General features: G+C 54.2%; 5 protein-coding genes across 5 annotated transcripts; 1 reads left to right on the top strand and 4 right to left on the bottom strand.

Moving 5' to 3' along the window:
* Positions 1-820: 820 nt before the first annotated feature.
* On the bottom strand, positions 821-4282 carry MRS44_004433 (uncharacterized protein; the record flags this gene model as incomplete). The annotated part of the gene is made up of 5 exons (XM_065622201.1): positions 821-907; positions 1047-3460; positions 3508-3995; positions 4055-4195; positions 4251-4282. The coding sequence occupies 5 exons, from the start codon at positions 4280-4282 to the stop codon at positions 821-823; spliced, it is 3162 nt and encodes a 1053-aa protein (XP_065478273.1).
* A 1568-nt stretch (positions 4283-5850) lies between these two features.
* On the bottom strand, positions 5851-6555 carry MRS44_004432 (60S ribosomal protein eL21; the record flags this gene model as incomplete). Its single annotated transcript, XM_046270700.1, has 4 exons — positions 5851-6181; positions 6285-6332; positions 6390-6457; positions 6520-6555. The coding sequence occupies 4 exons, from the start codon at positions 6553-6555 to the stop codon at positions 5851-5853; spliced, it is 483 nt and encodes a 160-aa protein (XP_046136439.1).
* Positions 6556-6946: 391 nt separating this feature from the next.
* MRS44_004431 (40S ribosomal protein uS4) lies at positions 6947-7666 on the top strand (the record flags this gene model as incomplete). Its single annotated transcript, XM_046268905.2, has 3 exons — positions 6947-7011; positions 7092-7190; positions 7255-7666. 3 exons carry the CDS (start codon positions 6947-6949, stop codon positions 7664-7666), a joined length of 576 nt encoding a protein of 191 aa, XP_046136440.1.
* A 318-nt stretch (positions 7667-7984) lies between these two features.
* Positions 7985-9367, bottom strand: MRS44_004430 (uncharacterized protein; the record flags this gene model as incomplete). The annotated part of the gene is made up of 1 exon (XM_046268906.2): positions 7985-9367. One exon carries the CDS (start codon positions 9365-9367, stop codon positions 7985-7987), a length of 1383 nt encoding a protein of 460 aa, XP_046136441.1.
* A 6787-nt stretch (positions 9368-16154) lies between these two features.
* On the bottom strand, positions 16155-17312 carry MRS44_004429 (uncharacterized protein; the record flags this gene model as incomplete). The annotated part of the gene is made up of 3 exons (XM_065622200.1): positions 16155-16565; positions 16759-17054; positions 17108-17312. The coding sequence occupies 3 exons, from the start codon at positions 17310-17312 to the stop codon at positions 16155-16157; spliced, it is 912 nt and encodes a 303-aa protein (XP_065478272.1).
* Between the last annotated feature and the right edge of the window lie 899 nt (positions 17313-18211).

Below are 18211 nucleotides of genomic sequence, written 5' to 3'. Positions count from 1 at the left end.
ATCGCCATGTCACCTAAACCCCACGCTTGATCTTCTATCTCGGGCTAGATCTAATGGAGTCAGGTCGCAGGAAGATCAGACATGCATGGGGCTTGGGGGAAAGCAGCTGCAGGAGAGGGGAAATCATGGCGCAGGCTTGGCAAAGTGCTACCCTGGATTTCAGCCGCAGGAGGCTTTTGATATCACCAACACCAACACTAAAAGCAAACAGCCAAGCAAACAATCTGCAAGGTTTGAAGCAGGCTGTGAGAGAAAATCAAGAAACCGTGCACCCATCCCGTGTGTGTGTCTGCCTTTCCCAAGTCCGTACCGATACGAAGAGTACGACCCAGGCTCCGGGATCTGGGTCCAACACCAACATCGCCAAGACACAACAAGATGTCGTGAGCCCGATTTCAGTCACAACGCGGGAAAATGGCCCAAAAGGTGATTATGGCTGCTTCTTTCGCTTGGCGACTCCCGTTTCTATCCACTAGTACAAGATAAAAAAGATGTTGGAGAAAAAAAAATAAGGTTACCGTCCCATCCAATACACACTGAAGATTCTCCCATCGCCCTCGTCAATTCGGCCTGATCCATACTAGCTTGTACTATCCCGCACAGCACTGTACGGTACTGTACGGGGCCGCTGTCTTGATTCCATCTCTCGATGCCGCTCGGGGACCAAGACACTAGCTTGAAGCGCCTCTCGGAGACCAACAAGCTTATGACGCCTCGCAAGCCATCAACTCTCTTGTCTCGTCTCGTCTCTGACCCCCGTCCAATAAGGCCCAGAGGCTGGACCTTGGGGAATGCGCACACCCCGGACAAATCAGCCTCCTTACTCTTCTTGGTATGAGATCTTCCGCATCTCTCCAAGGCGATGCCGGGCGGCCGCCAGGGCGTTCTCCAACTGGAGAATCTCGACCTGTTGGTGGCTGTCAGTTGTCGATCTTGAAGCTAGCCCGGGTATAGTAACCGTTGTGCCGTCAAACCCCGGAGATGAGAGGGGATGCAAGGTTGGGATGGGGGGTAAGGGAAGGAAACGTAGGGGGGTATGCACTAACCTGTTGCTCCATCTCCCGCACCTTGAACTCGTGGGCCCCGAGTGTGGAGTAGTCTACCTGGTCCTCCTCTTGGCTGCGTTCCTTGATCATGCTCTGGACTTGTCGGACAAGCGAGCGGCATGCGGCTCCGACCGCCTTGCTGGCCTGCTCCAGCTTCTCTTGGCTCTTGGACATGAAGCCAGCCTTGACTCGGCTGGCGGCCACAAGCTGTGCAGTCGAGGCAGCGACGTCGTTGGAGGCCACGATAAGCTGCTCGGGGCTGTTGCGGTTGGAGATGACTCCGTCCGCGGTCTCAATGAGCGTGTTCGTAGACGATGCCACGGCTTTGGCTGCAGAGATGAGACCCTCCGTCCATCGGTTGTTCTTCTTGTAGAAGGCCGTTCGTGAGGATGATCCCCGGCCTGCCTGCACAATCTCCTGCTGTGTCACTGTAGCCGCCTGGATAAGCTGGGTGATGGCATTGGTAATAGCTGAAGCCGCGTCCAAGATGGAATCGTGAACCTTTAGCTCGTACGTAGAGTAGCCGTCGCGAGGCTTGTTCTTGAGCTTGAGAAGTCGTGCTGCCGCCGCCGCGATAGCATCCGCAGCCTTGCTCAGCTCCTGATCGACGAGGTCTCCCAAGTCTCCCTTCTTGTTGGCGAGCTTGCCAAAGCCCGGCGCGAACGTCTCAACAAGCTTGTTGAGCTTCTGCAGGTTCATCTGCACGTCATTGTTGCTGTTGATGACCACGTCAGTCTTCTGGAGAGGATCCATGCCCTCAAGTCGGAAGCTCTGCAGTCCACGGAGGAACTGCACAGTCGACAGCGCCGATTGGCGAGTTCCGTTCATCAGAGAGTCGGTCTTCTTGTCGTCGGTGGCCAGTCGGGTGAGACCCTTGGTGTTGCTGCACACATCAGCAATGGCGCCAGAGAAGACGTTGACGGCCTTGATCAGCTCCGCGTGAGTAGCGTTAGGACCATCCGCGATGAAGTTGTTGAACGAGGTCGCAAACTCCATGGCACTGGCAGAAGCCTTCTCGATCTGCGACAGGACGTATGTGGGAGATGCGTTCTGATTACCGGCCTGCATGCTAGAGTCCAGTTCGTAGAGTGCATCGTCGACACGCGCGACACCCGCTTGCAGAACTGAGTCGATGATGTCGTTGATCTTGTCGAGGTTCGCCAGGATCAGAGCATCAATCTGACCGTCGAGGGCGTGATCTGTCTCGCCCTGGTTCTGCTTGAGCTCGTTGAGCTCGATGAGGGTCTGATCCATGCCGGCCTTGTAGACCTCGAGCTCCTCCTCCTTGTCACGGAGAAGCTGCTCAAGATCGGAGCTTCCATCTCGGAGGTTCAACTGTGCATCCTCCAGGGCGCGCGACTTGTTGCGCAGTGCCTCCTCCAGATCCGCCATCTCGCGGTTGTACTTGGCGAGCATCGTCGAGAGCTCGTTGCCCTTGCTGCGCTCCAGGTTGTCGGCTCGGTCCTGGGCCATGCGAAGCTCACGCCTGAGCTTCTCGACCTCGTCCTTGTTGCTTCCGTTCAGTCGGTCCTTGTCGTGAAGAGCGCGATCACGCTCACGGATCATGTCGGCCAGCTCGAGGTTCTTGGTCTTGATCTCACGCTCGAGCTTCTCTCGTCGGTCGATGGCCTCCTGCGCACTGGCAGCCTTGAGCTGAACAGCCTTGAACTTCTGAAGGAGATCAAGATGCTCGTGTCGTAGCTGGGAGTAAAGCTTCGCGAGCGCCTCGTACTTGGTCCTCCATGTGTTGACCTGCTCCTGAAGAGCTCGGATCTGGTCGTCCTTGCTCGACATCTGCTGGCCCAGACTGTTCTGGATTTGCGACAGCTCACTCTCCAGAGCCTTGACACGCTGATCGTACTGCTGGAGCATCAGTTGGTCACGCTCGTACTGCGCGCGCGCATTGAGGTTCTCCCGCTCCAACTCGGCAAGACGACCCTGAGTCTGCCACTGCGCCTGCTGGGCTAGGAGAGCCTCCTGTTCCCGTTGTTGCTGCTCCATCAGCAGGCGCTGTTGCTCCTCAAACTCCCGCTGCGCATTGAGTTGTTGCTGCTGCTGCGCCAAAAGGGCCTGCTGCTGACGTTCCTCAAGCACACGCTGCTGCTCCTCGTACTCCCGGTTCTGACGGTCCAACTCGCTCTTCCAGAATTCGGACATCTCATCAGGGCCTTCGTCCTTGGGCGCCGGTGGAGGGGTCGGTTGTCGCTCGATCTCCTGCTTTGGTCGCGCGGGGAGCGCAGGAGCATCGTCATCTTCGCCAAGGAGGTTCGGGGGATCTTGAGGTAGCTTGGGGATGGTGATGAGGCTGGTAAGATATCGAAGGTTGGAGCACTCGTAGTAGAACTTGACCAATCGGTAGTGCTGGGCATTGTATCGTTCACGGAGAGGTTCAAGCGCTTCGTCGTCGCCGGTGGCTATCAAGGTCAGTTTAACACAGGGATGGGGTAGGTGAATCACTGACTGGAGTGCATGGCTCGGAGCATGCTGGTGATGAACTTGTAGATACCGTAGCTCTCCTGAACGAAAGGTACCAGGGCGGCGATTCGGCACTCATTGTTCCCCACGTTGCGGAAGTGAGAGAAAATCAGCTTCTGGAACTGCTCGATCTGGTCCTGCAGCACCATGAGGTCGCTGATGGTCTCGTAGCCCTCGTTGGGGTCGTTGATGGCCTTCAAGCTCAGGTACTCCTCGTACTCAAAGGTACCGTTGAACTCGGGGTGTTGATGGTGGAAAGAGAGCTTGGCGAGGAGGTAGTAGACGTATTCGCGGATCAGGGGGCCGTAACCACGCATGCCTTCACCTCCTCCGCCCATTCCGCGGTTCAAGCTCTCGATCCAGCCCCTGTTGGCCATTGCCTCCTTCAAAGCGCTGGGATGGCCCTCCTGGAGAACCTTATGGATGGTTATGAGGGCCTTGAACGTCTGAACTTCGTCGGCGAGGATCGGTTGGCTGTTGCACAGCTTGGGTCAACAAGAGAAGTCATGATGGAGGGGGGATGTGAGACATACACCTTGATGCCGGACCAGAAGGCGGCCGAGGACCGGTGATCCCATGTGTAGACGATACATGCTCGTACGTGCTTGCGCTTCGGGGAGATCTCTTCGGCATTGGTGGCTTTCTTGATGTTGATGGCCAGTTCCTGGTCGGTTCTGCACAATCATGAGTTAGCTGTGCGCTTCTCCGGCGCGGCCGTGATTCACGAACTTGGTATGCTCCATGCCGCGCACGGTAGCCATGACTGCTGAGTGGCGGATAGCTCCGCGATGCGATTATTCGATAGAACGAGTAGGTAAGGGAGGATGCGCGCGGATGCGAGAAATGATCTGTTGAGCTCCGACAGCTGCCAACAGACCCCTGGAAATCACGAGACAAATAACTCCCGTCGAGGCCCGACGCCGTGCAAGCTAAAGAGACTGGAAAGAGAACAATGTGTACTGGTATCACGACAAGAGGAGAGAGCAAGGCAGCAGCTCGTAGTGCGCTGTATCGAGGAGGAGTTTGGGTCGTCGTCGTCAGCCTTGACAAATCTCGGGCGACTTTGAGCGTGGCTCTTCTTGGGTGCGATAGCTCTCAGTGGCTGGGCTGCGAGAGGAGCGTCATACGGGGGTACGTATTCTTGCATTTGATGTGGGGCACGAGATGAGAAGCCGCGGATTAAGAATAAACGAGACAGCAGAGCAAATGTTGACCTTTCGCAGAAGAGAGGTGATGCAGAAGGGTTAGATAATTGAATAAAAATAAGAGGACATGATATTTTATTAGATGTATTTATAAATTTGTGAGCTCACCTTTTTTTTTATTATGGCTCTTAGAGGAGCATGCTTTAAAATCGCCATCTCTGTCCAGGTGTTGTCTTATTCTTTCACTGATCCGAGGGCCGCAAGGCTCGAGTTGGGTTCGGTGGTCGGACAGAAATTATCCGACTTAGACCGGACTCATGCGAGCACTCATGAAAGGGGATGATGGAACAGGTTTTCACAATTGGAACCGTGTTACCGTCGAAGCAAAGGTAACCGTAGTGGTCACACGAATACTAGCCCTCGGCCATTTTCACATTTTGGTTTTGTGAGATGCACACACTCGCTGCCAGTCTCACGGACATGAGTTTATAGCACAGATGAGGGCAAATGGTGAGAGGGGACCGTACATGTTACTCTTTACCCTATAGGTCTTTCTCTTTTGGATTGCTTCTAACATAAGAGAAGAGAGACCGGCGAGGATATGCCGATAATGGTCAGCCTTGGTGTTCTGTTTGTTTGGGCATTCCCATTCACACACATTGTCAGGGAACTTGAACATAAGAAAGTAGGTTCATGCGGTGGGAAACAATGGCTTGTGTTTCGTGAGTGATGCGTCATCAAAGGGGCCTGAGGTCGCTCAGTTGGGGCGGGAGTGTGGACTTGCAGTCATCGTGAATTGCGGTGGTGATAGTTGGCTACTGGAAAGAAGATGGAGGCCGTTCGAAGGAATCCAGGGCCATCGACCTACCAATAAGGAGCTCCGAATGCAGTTCGAACTGGCAGCAGCAACACTTCATAGACCAATCACACATACCAACTTATTCGAAGCCGGGTTCTTCATTGATGCGTCAAGTCAATGACCAACCCACGACATGGGTCAGACACGCTTCACCAGAGGTATCTTCAAATACAGACTTTGGCATGCTTTCAAACGATGTCATTTTTAGTCTCATTCCCTATCGACATCAAAATGCAAGCCCTTGCCATGCAGAGTTCTTTCCCATCCGGACGCAATACCCCAAGCAAAAAGAAGCAAGCACCACCCAACCCCAGCAGAATCCTTTTTAGATCGTAGTCTCGTAGGGGAGAGGAGTGAGGGTCTCGGGAGGGTTGTCGGTGAGGGAGACTGTTTGGGCATCCCGGGGACCGGCGGGCTGGCGCTTGACGGAGACGGCGACACCGTCGGCCTTGGCCTGCTTCTTGGCCTCGGCGTTGGCCTTCACCCGCTTGAGGAAGTCCTCACGGGATCGCGAGGGCTGGACGTGCTCGATTCGGATGTTGATTCGCTTCTCGAGGTATCGGTGCTTGACCTTCTTGTAGATAATGATGCCAACAGCGGACTTGGTGACGTTGTAGATGACACCAGTCTTGCCGTGGTACACCTTGTAGGGCAAACTGTATTCGGTTGTCAGCCCTCCTGCTCCATCGCACAAGTTTTCCCAAGCGCTCAATCTCGCAATTCGCGTGTTTGTCGCAAGGTGGTGAGGGCGTTGCTTACCCCTTCTGGACGGCACCGTTCGCCTTGATGTCGACGATATCACCAACACTGCCCAATCGATCAGTTTCTGTCGCTGCTGCTCGTGCGATTCGGGCTCGCACTCACCGGTACTGTCGGAGATAGGTGTTCAGGGCGATCATGCCCTTCTTGCGGAAGTCCCGGCTGAAGGCATACTGCAAAATCGTCAGTTTCAATATTCGACGTCGTTGAAATTCGAGATCGTGAGCAAACATACGCGGGTGCCCGCTCTCTTTCCGTAGGAGTGACCCATCTCGAATCGTTATCTGCCGAACGCGGGAGGGTTGGGGTTAGTAGTCGTGGGTTGGCGAAAGAGATGGTGAAGACCTTCGCTTGGTGTTGTGGATTTCACGAAGGCAGCCGGGCTTGTGGGAGCGGGACCTGAGATTATCCGAATTTTTTTTCCACACCGGTAGGGCAAGGGCGGCTCACATTTTACACCGCACACAACCCCCACCCCTGTTAGGGTTCTCGAACTTGCACACGTGACCTGCAACTCGAGACAAATTTCCCTCCACACAAGTAGCGATTTTTTGACCTCGTGTGTGCAAAAGTTCAACTCCAGCCAAACACCCAGGAGCCAGTCAAGTGAGTGCCACCGACGGCAACATCACCACGAGCATCAATTAACAAAGTCTTTCAGGATGCCTCCCCGCGCCCATTCGAAGACCTCCCGTGTCCCTCGCAGACCCTTCGAGTCTGCTCGACTGTCAGTATCACCGGCCACTGAACATGAGCTTGTCTCTGTTTAAGTCGATCGTGAAAGTAAACTGACGCGAATAACAACAGGGACTCTGAGTTGAAGCTCGTCGGCGAGTATGGCCTGCGCAACAAGCGTGAGGTCTGGCGAGTCGGTTTGACTCTGTCCAAGATCCGTCGTGCTGCCCGGTATGCTCGAACCGACCTTGCGCCTTGTGCGCATCGAAAAAGACACTCTCTAACCATTTCACAGTCAGCTTCTTACCCTCGACGAGAAGGACCCCAAGCGTCTCTTCGAAGGCAATGCCCTCATTCGCCGTCTCGTCCGCGTCGGTGTCCTTGACGAGTCCCGCATGAAGCTGGATTACGTCCTGGCCCTCAAGATCGAGGATTTCTTGGAGCGCCGCCTCCAGACCTGCGTCTGGAAGCTTGGTCTGGCCAAGTCCATCCACCACGCCCGTGTCCTGATCCGCCAGCGCCACATCCGAGTCGGCAAGCAGATCGTCAACGTCCCCTCGTTCATCGTCCGTCTCGACTCCCAGAAGCACATTGACTTCGCTCTCACCTCGCCCTTCGGTGGTGGCCGCCCCGGCCGTGTCCGCAGAAAGAAGGCCAAGTCCGCCGAGGGCGGTGAGGGTGACGAGGAGGAGGAGGATGACGAGTAAATGCACCAAATCATGCAAAAACGGTTCTCCCTCATGTCTAGGGCTCTGGGTGATGGGATACCACTCACGGGAAGGGGATTCTCTTCATAGCTTGCGGCGTTGGCCAGAGGATAAAAATGGAATGATTTCACCGGATAACGACAAACAAAAACTTCCGGTGTCTCTCCTCACCTGTGTAAATGAATCTCATGGATCATGCCCTATTCCACGACAATTCTTCATGCTTCGCCTGTCTGATGTGATCAAGTCCCATGTGCCATTTGTAGAGGGCAAGTGTCTGTTTGCTCAAACGTGAATTAATGCTATGTGATGATAACGCTATGTCAAAAGTTCATCCTTGCCCAGGAGCTTTGCCATGGGATCAGCCGCAACTGTTCGTTTCCGCCTGTACTCGTCCATCTCCTCCTCTGTTACTCCGTTCATCATCTCTTCTCTTGTTCGTTTCTTCGGCTTTGACTCTTCAGCCTCCTTGTCTCCATCCTCGTTAGTAGGCTCCTCTTCCTCCTCTTTATCCTCAATCAGGTTGGCACCAGTGCGTTGCCGCTCGGCAGCCTCCCAGGCCTCCTTGCCCTCCTCTCCTGTGCAGTAGCTGTTCTTGATGAAAGAGTGACAGCATGCGTAACCCCACTTGAAGTTGGACCACCAGCTGCCCCAAGTCGAGGTATGGTTGTTGATGAAGACGTCCTCGGCATACTTGGACTTGGCCTTCTTCTTCGGTGCGCCCTTGATCAGACCAGCTTCGTCGTACTCGATAAATCGCTCGGACTCGGTAACCGCCATGCTGCGTAGAGCAGCTGGCATTGCCTTTTGCTCCCCTCCGTATTTGTCCAGCAAAGCCTTTTCTCGGTCTGCGCGCTTCGCCTCTGCCTCTTCCTGTTCCTTCTTTCGGTAGAACTCTCCCGCCGTTGGGTTTGCCTGCAAATGTTGGCTAGTGTCGCCAGACGTTTCTTGTGCCTCCCATGCGTATCGTTGCGCCTTCTCGAAATCGCCAGCATCGCCTGAAGATCGCATGAATCCCTCTTCCGCAAACATTTCAGCCGCCTTATCGGCTGTCGCACCTCCGTCGACCAATGCTCGTGTCTTGGGGTCGTATTTGGCGGATTCCAGATCGAGGTTCAGCAGGTATTTGGCTGTGTCTTCTCGTATTCGCAGTTGTCGGGTCGCTGTACTCTGGTGCTTGCTCATGTCGTTCTCCTCGGCGTACTTATCGCCATCGTCGTTTTCTTCCTCGCCATCAACGCCTGCTGTAGCCTTCTTCCGCAGCTCCTCCATCTGCTTGTAGTCTTCCACCACGTTGCGATATTCCTTCGCATCGTAGCCGTTCCAGCGATCGCGCTTGGCGTCCCAGCCCATCTTGACATCCTGAATAAGCTCATCGGCCTGGATATCTTTTCCTGTCCACTTTGCGCCCTTCGCCCGAGGTCGGCTCAAGCAGTCCTTCTTCTTGTGTGTCATGGCGCCGCAGTTTTCGCACGCGCCTTTGCGATACTTGGTGGCGGCTGGGCCAGCCTTCCTGCCGCGATCGTACCATGTAGACTTCTCATTCTTCTCTTCGCGACGCTGATGCTTGAGGTAGTCATTGTCGTCTCCTTCTTCGCCGGCGTAGAACGGTCGTTTACTGATGAAGGATGGGATGTAGATGTTTTCCTCTTTCGAAGCGGCGCCAGCGCCAGTCGGCGGATTTGTCTGTGGCTGCGGCATTGTGTGGGTTGACGAAGTTCAGTTGAATGATCTTCAGCAAATTCAAAAGAGAACACAAAAAGGATGGATCACGAGAGATCCAGATACACAGAGGCTTGTCCAGGCGGCAAAGCTTGGTCGCGATGGAACTCGAAAGCATCAGTGTTAGATAAGCGGCTTATCGCGCGTCACGTGACTACGCGACGCTTGAAGACATGGGTCCTGAGGCGCGTCGGTTACACAAAGACCGTGTCAGCCTAGACGAATTGCTTCATGACAGAGCCATCTTGTCTGTGATAAACTGTTTTGGCGTCTTTTGATTATGCTTTTCTAAGCCCTGATGGATTCGAAGCGTGGGGAATATGGACTTGTTCCGGGTCAGATTGAACTGTATCGACCACTACCAGGCGACTCCAACGCGATATGACCCCCAGCTTCGCAACGATGTCCGTCCTTCTCAGATCTCGAAGGGGCCCAAGGTTCCTGTCATTAGGATCTTCGGATCGACAGAGACAGGTCAGAAAGTATGTGCTCACGTTCATGGCGCGTTCCCATACCTGTACGTGGAATACCAGGGGGGCCTAGCTCCTGATGAAGGTTAGTGAGATCAAGACTCGGTTTGGACAAGTTATTTACTCTTTCTTAGTCGGTGCATACATCTACCGATTTCATCTGTCTATCGATCATGCCTTAGCAGTCAGCTATCGGAGAGACAAGAAAGGTGACAATGCGAGGTTCGTGGCGAGAATCACCCTTGTCAAGGGAGTTCCGTTCTACGGCTTTCATGTGGGATACCGCTTCTTCTTGAAGATCTACATGTTCAACCCTGTTGTCATGACGAGACTGGCCGACCTCCTTCAGCAAGGCGTCATCATGAAGCAGAAGTTTCAGCCCTACGAAGCGCACCTCCAGTACCTTCTCCAGTTCATGACTGACTTCAACCTCTACGGCTGTGACTACTTGGACGCTTCAAGTACCCGATTCCGGTCTCCCGTCCCCGAATACGATCAGGGATTGAACTCGACGCATTTATGGCACACCCGGTCCATCCCTGAAGGGTACATCACAGACGAGACCACACTTCCTCGAGCCAGCCACTGCTCGATAGAAGTAGACATCTGCGTCCAGGATATAATAAACCGGAAGAAGGTCAGGGAAAGGCCACTGCACCATGACTTCACGGAGCGAACCAACCCGATTCCTGGAGACATGAAATACGTTTACAGCATGGCTGGGCTGTGGAAGGACGAGACGAAGAGACGGAAACGAAAGATGCAGAACCCTGGCCCAGGGAGCAGTCCATTTCCGCCAGAGGTTCTTGTATCAATGTCAGCCAACGTTCGAGACTCGCAGCCGCAGGGTTGGATCCACGAGGACGAGTATCGGGCTCAGATTCAAGAGCTTATTATAGCTGAGAGGGGTGCAACCTCTGACGAATTGTCCTTCGACAACTTTGCCAAGGCCCTTCCGTACGAGGAACAAGTAAGAACCACGCTGCAGTCTGTTGAAGATCTTTTCCCTTCAACCCTCGCACCGGTACTGGGTCTGCCATCAGGGGTAGAAGAAGCGAGACAAGATCCAACAAGCAGCATTGAGGTCGACGAACGCAAGGTTCGCCAAGTCGACGACTTGCAAGAGGACTTCTTCTCTGAAGACTCGGACGAGGAAGCCATTTCAATGATGGTGTCCATTGAGAAGGCTGCTGTCAAGGGTTCTCGAGGTTCCGCGGCCCTATCTTCAGGGGCGAGGCGTAGACAGGATACCACGACCGATGCCATGGACGATTTGGAAGATGATTCTCTAGACTCACTGCTCGGCATCTGCCAAAGCGGTCTGAAGACTGGCAGACTACCAGACATTCCCCTGAGCAAAGAGTTGCTTGAGTTGGCAGAAAACGAAGGCTTAATTGGCCGTACCTGGAAGACTGTACCGTCCAACGCCCCCCTACAGCTGAAGAGGCCCTTGTCCAGCGCGACATCAATTCTATCGCCCAACAAACGACCCAGACTTGACGAGCCGCCACTAATCGATGATGACGAGATGCACTTGGTTCCCATTCCCCCAGACTCGAGTAAACCCTCAACTTCTACATTCAGAACCCATTCAATCCTCAAAGGGCGTTCATTGGTCGCCAAAGCCTCAACATCACCTTCGAAGGAGGCTGCTGGCTCCAACTCGAAACTCCATTTCCCAACTGTCAAGGACCAAAATGATCCTAACACGAAACTCCGTCTCAGCCAGATGAGCCAGAAGTCGGCTTCTCAGCAAAGTGAAGATGGTCACTTCACCAAACACGTTTCCTTTGACCCCAGCACCTTTGCTCCTGGTCCTGAGAAGGGCCTATCCCAAGTAACATTGTCCTCGTCTTTGCTGTCATCTGTTGCTCTTGATGAGGAGAACGATAGCCAGGAATCTAAGATCCAGCGAGCCATTGAAAGGTTTTCGGGGTCTCAGATTCACATCGTCCTGCCACCGCCTCCCTCTGCCGCCTCTGTAGCTTCCTCTCTGAAGGACTACTTTCTTCCCGATGCCATCTACCAGGATGCATATTACAGCAAGGAAAAGGATGTCCCCGGTCGGACGCGTGAGTATGCTGGAAAGGAGTTTCGGCTGGAAGGCAACACGCTCCCATTTCTCCCTGAGTTTGATCCAACGGCAACGTCACCAGCCAACTATGGAATCAAGCACGGCGCTCTTGACAAGACACGCATGAATCTTCAGTTTGAACGTCGAGGGAAGAAGTGCTCGTGGCGAGGATGGGAGATTGCAAATCCACCGCCAACATACCACGAAGTTGAGAGCTGGTGGCTCGAAAAGGAGCGAGCTGCGAACGCAGAACCAGGCTTAGACTTGCCGCCAACTCCAAGACACTACCACTCTCAGATCGACGGTCCAACGCCAAAGAACAAGCATGGCTTCAAGTACACACAGGGAAAGAAGACGACAAGCGTGGAGCATGAAGCTCAGTACATGAGCACGATGAGCCTCGAGATTCATGTCAATACAAGGGGCAAGTTTGTGCCTAATCCTGAAGAAGACGAAGTCCAGTGTGTCTTCTGGGCACTCAAGTCAGACGAGACGGTCATTAGCAGCCAGGATCCAGCAGAGGTGGTTCAGACGGGCATTCTGGTGCTGGCCGGCGACAGCGACTTGTCTGAACGTATCCGGCGCCAAACGACTGCCGAAGTCATCGAGGAGACTTCTGAACTGGACCTTATGGTGCGGATGGTGGAGATCGTGAGGACGCATGACCCTGATATCTTGACTGGATACGAGGTTCATGGTAGTTCGTGGGGCTACATGATTGAGAGGGCTCGTCTCAAGTACGACTACAATCTCTGCGACGAGTTCTCTCGCATGAAGACAGAGTCCCATGGAAGGTTTGGCAAGGAGAACGATCGATGGGGATTCAACACTACTTCGACAATCAGGGTTACAGGCCGGCACATGATCAACGTCTGGAGAGCAATGAGAGGAGAGCTCAACCTCCTCCAGTACACAATGGAGAACGTCGTCTGGCACCTGCTTCACCGTCGGATACCTCATTACTCCTGGAAGTCTTTGACGAGCTGGTACCAGAGTGGGAAGCATCGCGAACTCAGCCGAATGTTGAGATATTACCAAAACCGGACTCGACTCGACATTGAGATTCTTGAGGCAAATGAGCTCATCGCCAGAACAAGCGAACAAGCCCGGCTTCTCGGCGTGGACTTCTTCTCTGTCTTTTCCCGAGGATCCCAGTTCAAAGTCGAGTCTATCATGTTCAGGATTGCAAAGCCTGAGAACTTTCTCCTCGTGTCGCCTAGTCGCAAGCAGGTCGGCGGCCAGAACGCTCTCGAGTGCCTTCCGCTTGTCATGGAACCGCAGAGCGCTTTCTACAACAGTCCTCTCGTGGTACTTGACTTTCAAAGTCTGTATCCGAGTGTCATGATCGCCTACAACTACTGCTACTCGACCTTTCTGGGCCGAATCACCAACTGGAGAGGCATGAACAAGATGGGCTTCACTGAGTACAAGAGGCAGCAAGGTCTCCTTGCCCTCTTGGAGGACTACATCAATATTGCGCCAAACGGTATGATGTACGCAAAGACAGAGATTCGCAAGTCACTGCTCGCCAAGATGCTCACAGAGATTCTCGAAACGCGAGTAATGGTCAAGAGCGGGATGAAGCAGGACAAGGACGACAAGGTACTCCAGCAACTGTTGAACAACCGACAGCTCGCTCTCAAGCTCCTCGCCAACGTTACCTATGGCTACGCCTCTGCGTCTTTCTCAGGCCGCATGCCATGCTCGGAGATTGCGGACAGCATCGTGCAGACAGGCCGGGAGACCCTTGAGAGGGCGATTGCCTACATTCACTCGGTAGAGAAATGGGGCGCCGAGGTCGTCTATGGCGACACTGATAGCTTGTTCATCTACGTGAAAGGTCGGACAAGGGAACAGGCGTTCGACATTGGAAACGAGATTGCCAAGGCCATCACCGAGATGAACCCACAACCGATCAAGCTCAAGTTTGAAAAGGTCTACCACCCTTGCGTTCTCCTTGCCAAGAAGCGATACGTCGGGTACAAGTACGAGAGCAAGGACCAGACGAAGCCCGAGTTTGACGCCAAGGGAATCGAGACTGTTCGTCGTGATGGCACGCCAGCGGAGCAGAAGATTGAGGAGAAGGCTCTCCGACTCCTCTTTGAGACGGCAGATCTCAGCCAGATCAAGGCATATTTCCAGAAGCAGTGCCAGAAGATCATGCGCAACAATGTTTCGGTGCAGGACTTTTGCTTCGCCAAGGAAGTCCGTCTAGGAACGTACTCTAACAAAGGTCCTGCTCCTGCTGGAGCTCTGATCAGCACCAAGCGTATGCTCGAGGATGCACGAGCAGAGCCACAATACGGCGAGAGGGTCCCCTACGTTGTCATCACCGGCGCCCCAGGTGCTCGACTCATCGATCGCTGCGTGGCGCCCGAGGAGCTTCTCAGCAACCCGCATTGGCGGCTCGATGCCGAGTACTACATTTCCAAGAACTTGATCCCGCCGCTGGAGCGCATCTTCAACCTTGTGGGTGCCAACGTTCGACAGTGGTATGATGAAATGCCCAAGGTACAACGAATACGCCATGCGACTACGCTTGGGACGCGAAAGACAACCCTCGAGTCGTATATGAAGTCCTCCCACTGCCTCATCTGCGACAAAAAGTTCGCAAACGAGGACAATCCGCTGTGTCCAGCCTGTCGAACCAATGTCCCTGCATCACTAATGACCCTTCAGACGCGTCTATCGACCGAGGAGCGTCGCTTACAAGAGGTATTATCACTCTGTCGCAGCTGTGCGGGAATAGGGCCCGTGGAGGATGTCCAATGTGACAGCAAGGATTGTCCTGTCTTTTGGACGCGCATGAGGCAGACCAGCAAGACACGTGGAGAGCGGAATACGAACCAGCCGGTGATACAGGCGTTGGTGGAAGGGGTTGACAGGCTGTCACTTGATTGGTGATAGTATCAGGGACCTCGAGATGATTGTGTATGACTATATAGAGAGGGCATTCGTTCTTCTTTTGTTGATTATGTATTGTTAGGCGTATTGGATTCGGGGCGCAAGATCAGAGTGGCACTGGTGCTTACATTCCGGTATCATGAAATAGAGCTATTGAATACCATGTATCAACGATGCCATGCTCTAGTTCATGAGAAGATAATGTCGCGAAGTGCAACGCAGAAGCGAAGCCGATAAACCACCCAGGGCATTGTTGCCCAAGACTAGCTACTTGATTCCTAGAATGAAAGACCATGCTCCTTTGTCAAAAAAGCTCCATGAGACCCGGGGGGTGGGGGCTTCAGATCAACTCAACAGAAATAACACAGCCGTAACACAACTAAAGCTTATACCCAAGCCTCAATGGACTAGACAACAGCAGTGAAAGACCATGCATCCCAAAAACATAACCAAACCTTGCACACAAAGGTGGGATCTCGAGGTGAATAGTACAATCTTGACCACGGCCCCAGCCAACCCCGTTCGTGCGTGGAATTCTAGAAGGAACTCGTCTTCTAGATTCTCCCGATCGCTTCTATTCCGAGTCTTGAATAATAGTATTCGGTTTGTCCCAAAAAGACAACCCGATCTGCTCGTGACGACAGTGGCCATAGAATGGATCGGCGCCGTCAAGCTCGGTGGGTAGTGGGGCCGTGATCCGGAAACCCGTTCCGTCGGAGCTGTCGGGTCTGCGGCCGCGAATGAGAGCACGATATCAACTGCACTTCTGCTGCTGTTGAGCGGGGAATACAGTACTAGCGACTGATGGACCCTGGCTTCAAAACGCTGGTGCTATCAACTGCATTGCGCCGAGTTGTGATACCCGCTTGAAAGAATGCGGACTCTGCAATTGGGTGGTCAGTGTCGAGAGTCATGCTGTGCAACTTGAGACTCCGGCTAATTGGGACGAGATTTGCAAGACTCGAGCCAAGCGGGAAGGGTCCTCGTCCCCCTGTCGAGACGAGGGAGCACAAAGGGTTTTGACAGCGGCCGCCGCCTGCCATCCCCGACTTGTCGGTCAGTTCATGGCGCCACGAGTCGAGGGCAGGTATGTGTTGAGGGACTTAGTACTGTGCAAGAAGAAATCACTTGTCTCGCGCATCTGCGCAGCCTCCAGTGAGTACGGTACATGCTCGGTCTGTCAGACAGCGCCAGGTCTAGGAATCTCCGATCCAGCCTGGGCCCCGGTCCGCAAATAGCTTCAGGGACAGTTCGAGTCAGAGCCAGAGACAGCCACTGACATGTGAAGGCCGTCAGAGATCGAGGGCAGATTGAGGATCTAGATCAAAGCATCAGTCAGCTCCATGACTTGGATGACGATGACTCCCGTGCTGGTTCCCCTCTGGCTTGCGCGGCCTCCACATTCCTTGCGTCCACAAACAGCCAGCCACATGGCAACCAGGGCGCATCCCCGTCTAGCTCTTGTGTCGGAGCAAAAGGTGAGGAGGTCTTGACCGCCGTGGTCGTCGAGGCCCAGCTGAACTGAACTGGACTGGACTGGGCTGCAATGCGTTGCCAGCAAACAACCTCCTGCTGAGCTGTCGCGTGCGGTGTGCGGTGTGTGAGCGCGCTTCCCGAAAGAACCGAGTGGTGGGTACTCTAACAGCGTGGATTGGGCTCTGCAAGTGTGTGCCTGAGCTCTGAATTCTGCGGCAAGGAACAAGACGGGGGAAGCTGGCAGATATTGGGCCTAGAAGATCCAATCAAGGTTTCCAAGGTTCTCGAGGCTTGGGCTAGGCGTTGAAGGGGCGGACCGTGGTGGAGGTTGCCCTTGCAGAGAGAGAGAGACTAGGGGCGTGCCGGTGGTGGTGGTGTCGAGCTGTCCATGATGTGGTTTGCTGTGCGACATGGCATCGCATCGGCGATCACAGAAGCCAAGTTACCCAACGTTGAATGATCTGATGCCAGGGTGCGTGCGACCTCGATATCAGGTACCGCAAAGGCGAGAAGACATGGTAAAGAAGCCCTGAATTGCATCTTCCACCCATGGCCATAACAGCCGGGCAAAGCTGCAATAGTGCCGAGGTATCAGGCAACATGAAGATCAGGGTCCTTCTTCCGCCTCGAATGAACCCCATGTCGTCGGCGCGCTCTCCAGGAGCCCCTGCCCCTGTCTGTTCATCTGTTGAAGCGCAGATTGACCACAGAACCTCCGAGGGAGAGCCGTCGACGTCCAGTACTTCAAGGCTGCAGCCATGCACTGCGCTGCACATATGGCTAACATCAACGTACGCCCTGAAATGATCCAATCCGTCCGTGTGCCCATCTGCTCTCCCGCCTGTCCGGTGTCCGCCGTAACCGCCCGTACTGTAAAGATATGAGGCGCCAGAGACAATGCTTTTGGAGGCTGAAACAACGGAATGCATGAAAAGGCAATGTTCGAGGCGACTTTGCCACGGGCAGTCTCGAGGGAACGCGGCGAGTGATTGTCGACCATGACTGTGTAAGCGCAGAGATGATTGCAAGACATCTTGGGCAGTAGAGGTACGTACTGTACCGGACGTGTTTCATGGGCAGGTTCAGCTCCACCGGCAGATAGCCAACGCAGTCTCGGCGCAAGAAATGACATATGATGTGTGCTTTATTTTAGTACATGTTCCATCTCGTCAAACGAACCCAAATATGAAATGATACACACTCATAACCCATATGCACTCCAGGCATTCCGCAGCCATTCCGGCTCGGGCCCGGGGAGCACGGGAATCTCTCTGGTTGCAGGGGACCCAAATTGGATGCCACAGGGGGGGCCGCAGTGAACCGTAGGGGCCCGGGGGCCCGCTACAGGACGCGCTACAGGGGAGCGGCGCTGTAGGGCGACCTGCCAGGTGCCGCCACGCCCAATGGCTACGGGGCGTCAGCACCCACTAGCGAACAAGTTATTACCGGGAAGGCACTCCCCACACTTTTTCGCAGCACGCGCACCCTCCCATCTCCACCGGGCGAGGTTACCACCACCACCGGGTGCTTGCTCGGGGTGGCAGGGAAGGTACAGACCCAGTACCGACCCGAGGGACCTTGGCTTCCGCGCAGGAACGAACGAATGGATCAATAAGGCAAGTCACCGTCTTTTTACTTAGGTAGCTATTTCGCTCCTGCCTCGCCTTTGACTCACTTTCCTGTCCCTTTCTCCATCTTTTCTCCATTCCCATGTGAATCTCTAGATAACAGCCTCGAGTCCGTCACCCTCACACGTCGTGCTCTGCTCTGTTATACCTTGCTTGCCTGCTTCGAATCAAGCTTCTCCCTCGCACAGCCCAAGACGTAACCCTACCTCCCGCTACTACCTGAACCAAAAGGGACCCTGTGCCTTGCGCCTGGCGGACCCATTTGCGTCAT

This window comes from Fusarium solani (assembly GCF_023522795.1).
Source record: "Fusarium solani strain SB1 chromosome Unknown bctg00000002, whole genome shotgun sequence".
Taxonomy (NCBI): Eukaryota; Fungi; Ascomycota; class Sordariomycetes; order Hypocreales; family Nectriaceae; genus Fusarium; species Fusarium solani.
Note: the sequence above shows the minus strand (reverse complement) of the source record. Positions and strands in the feature narration are given on the sequence as shown.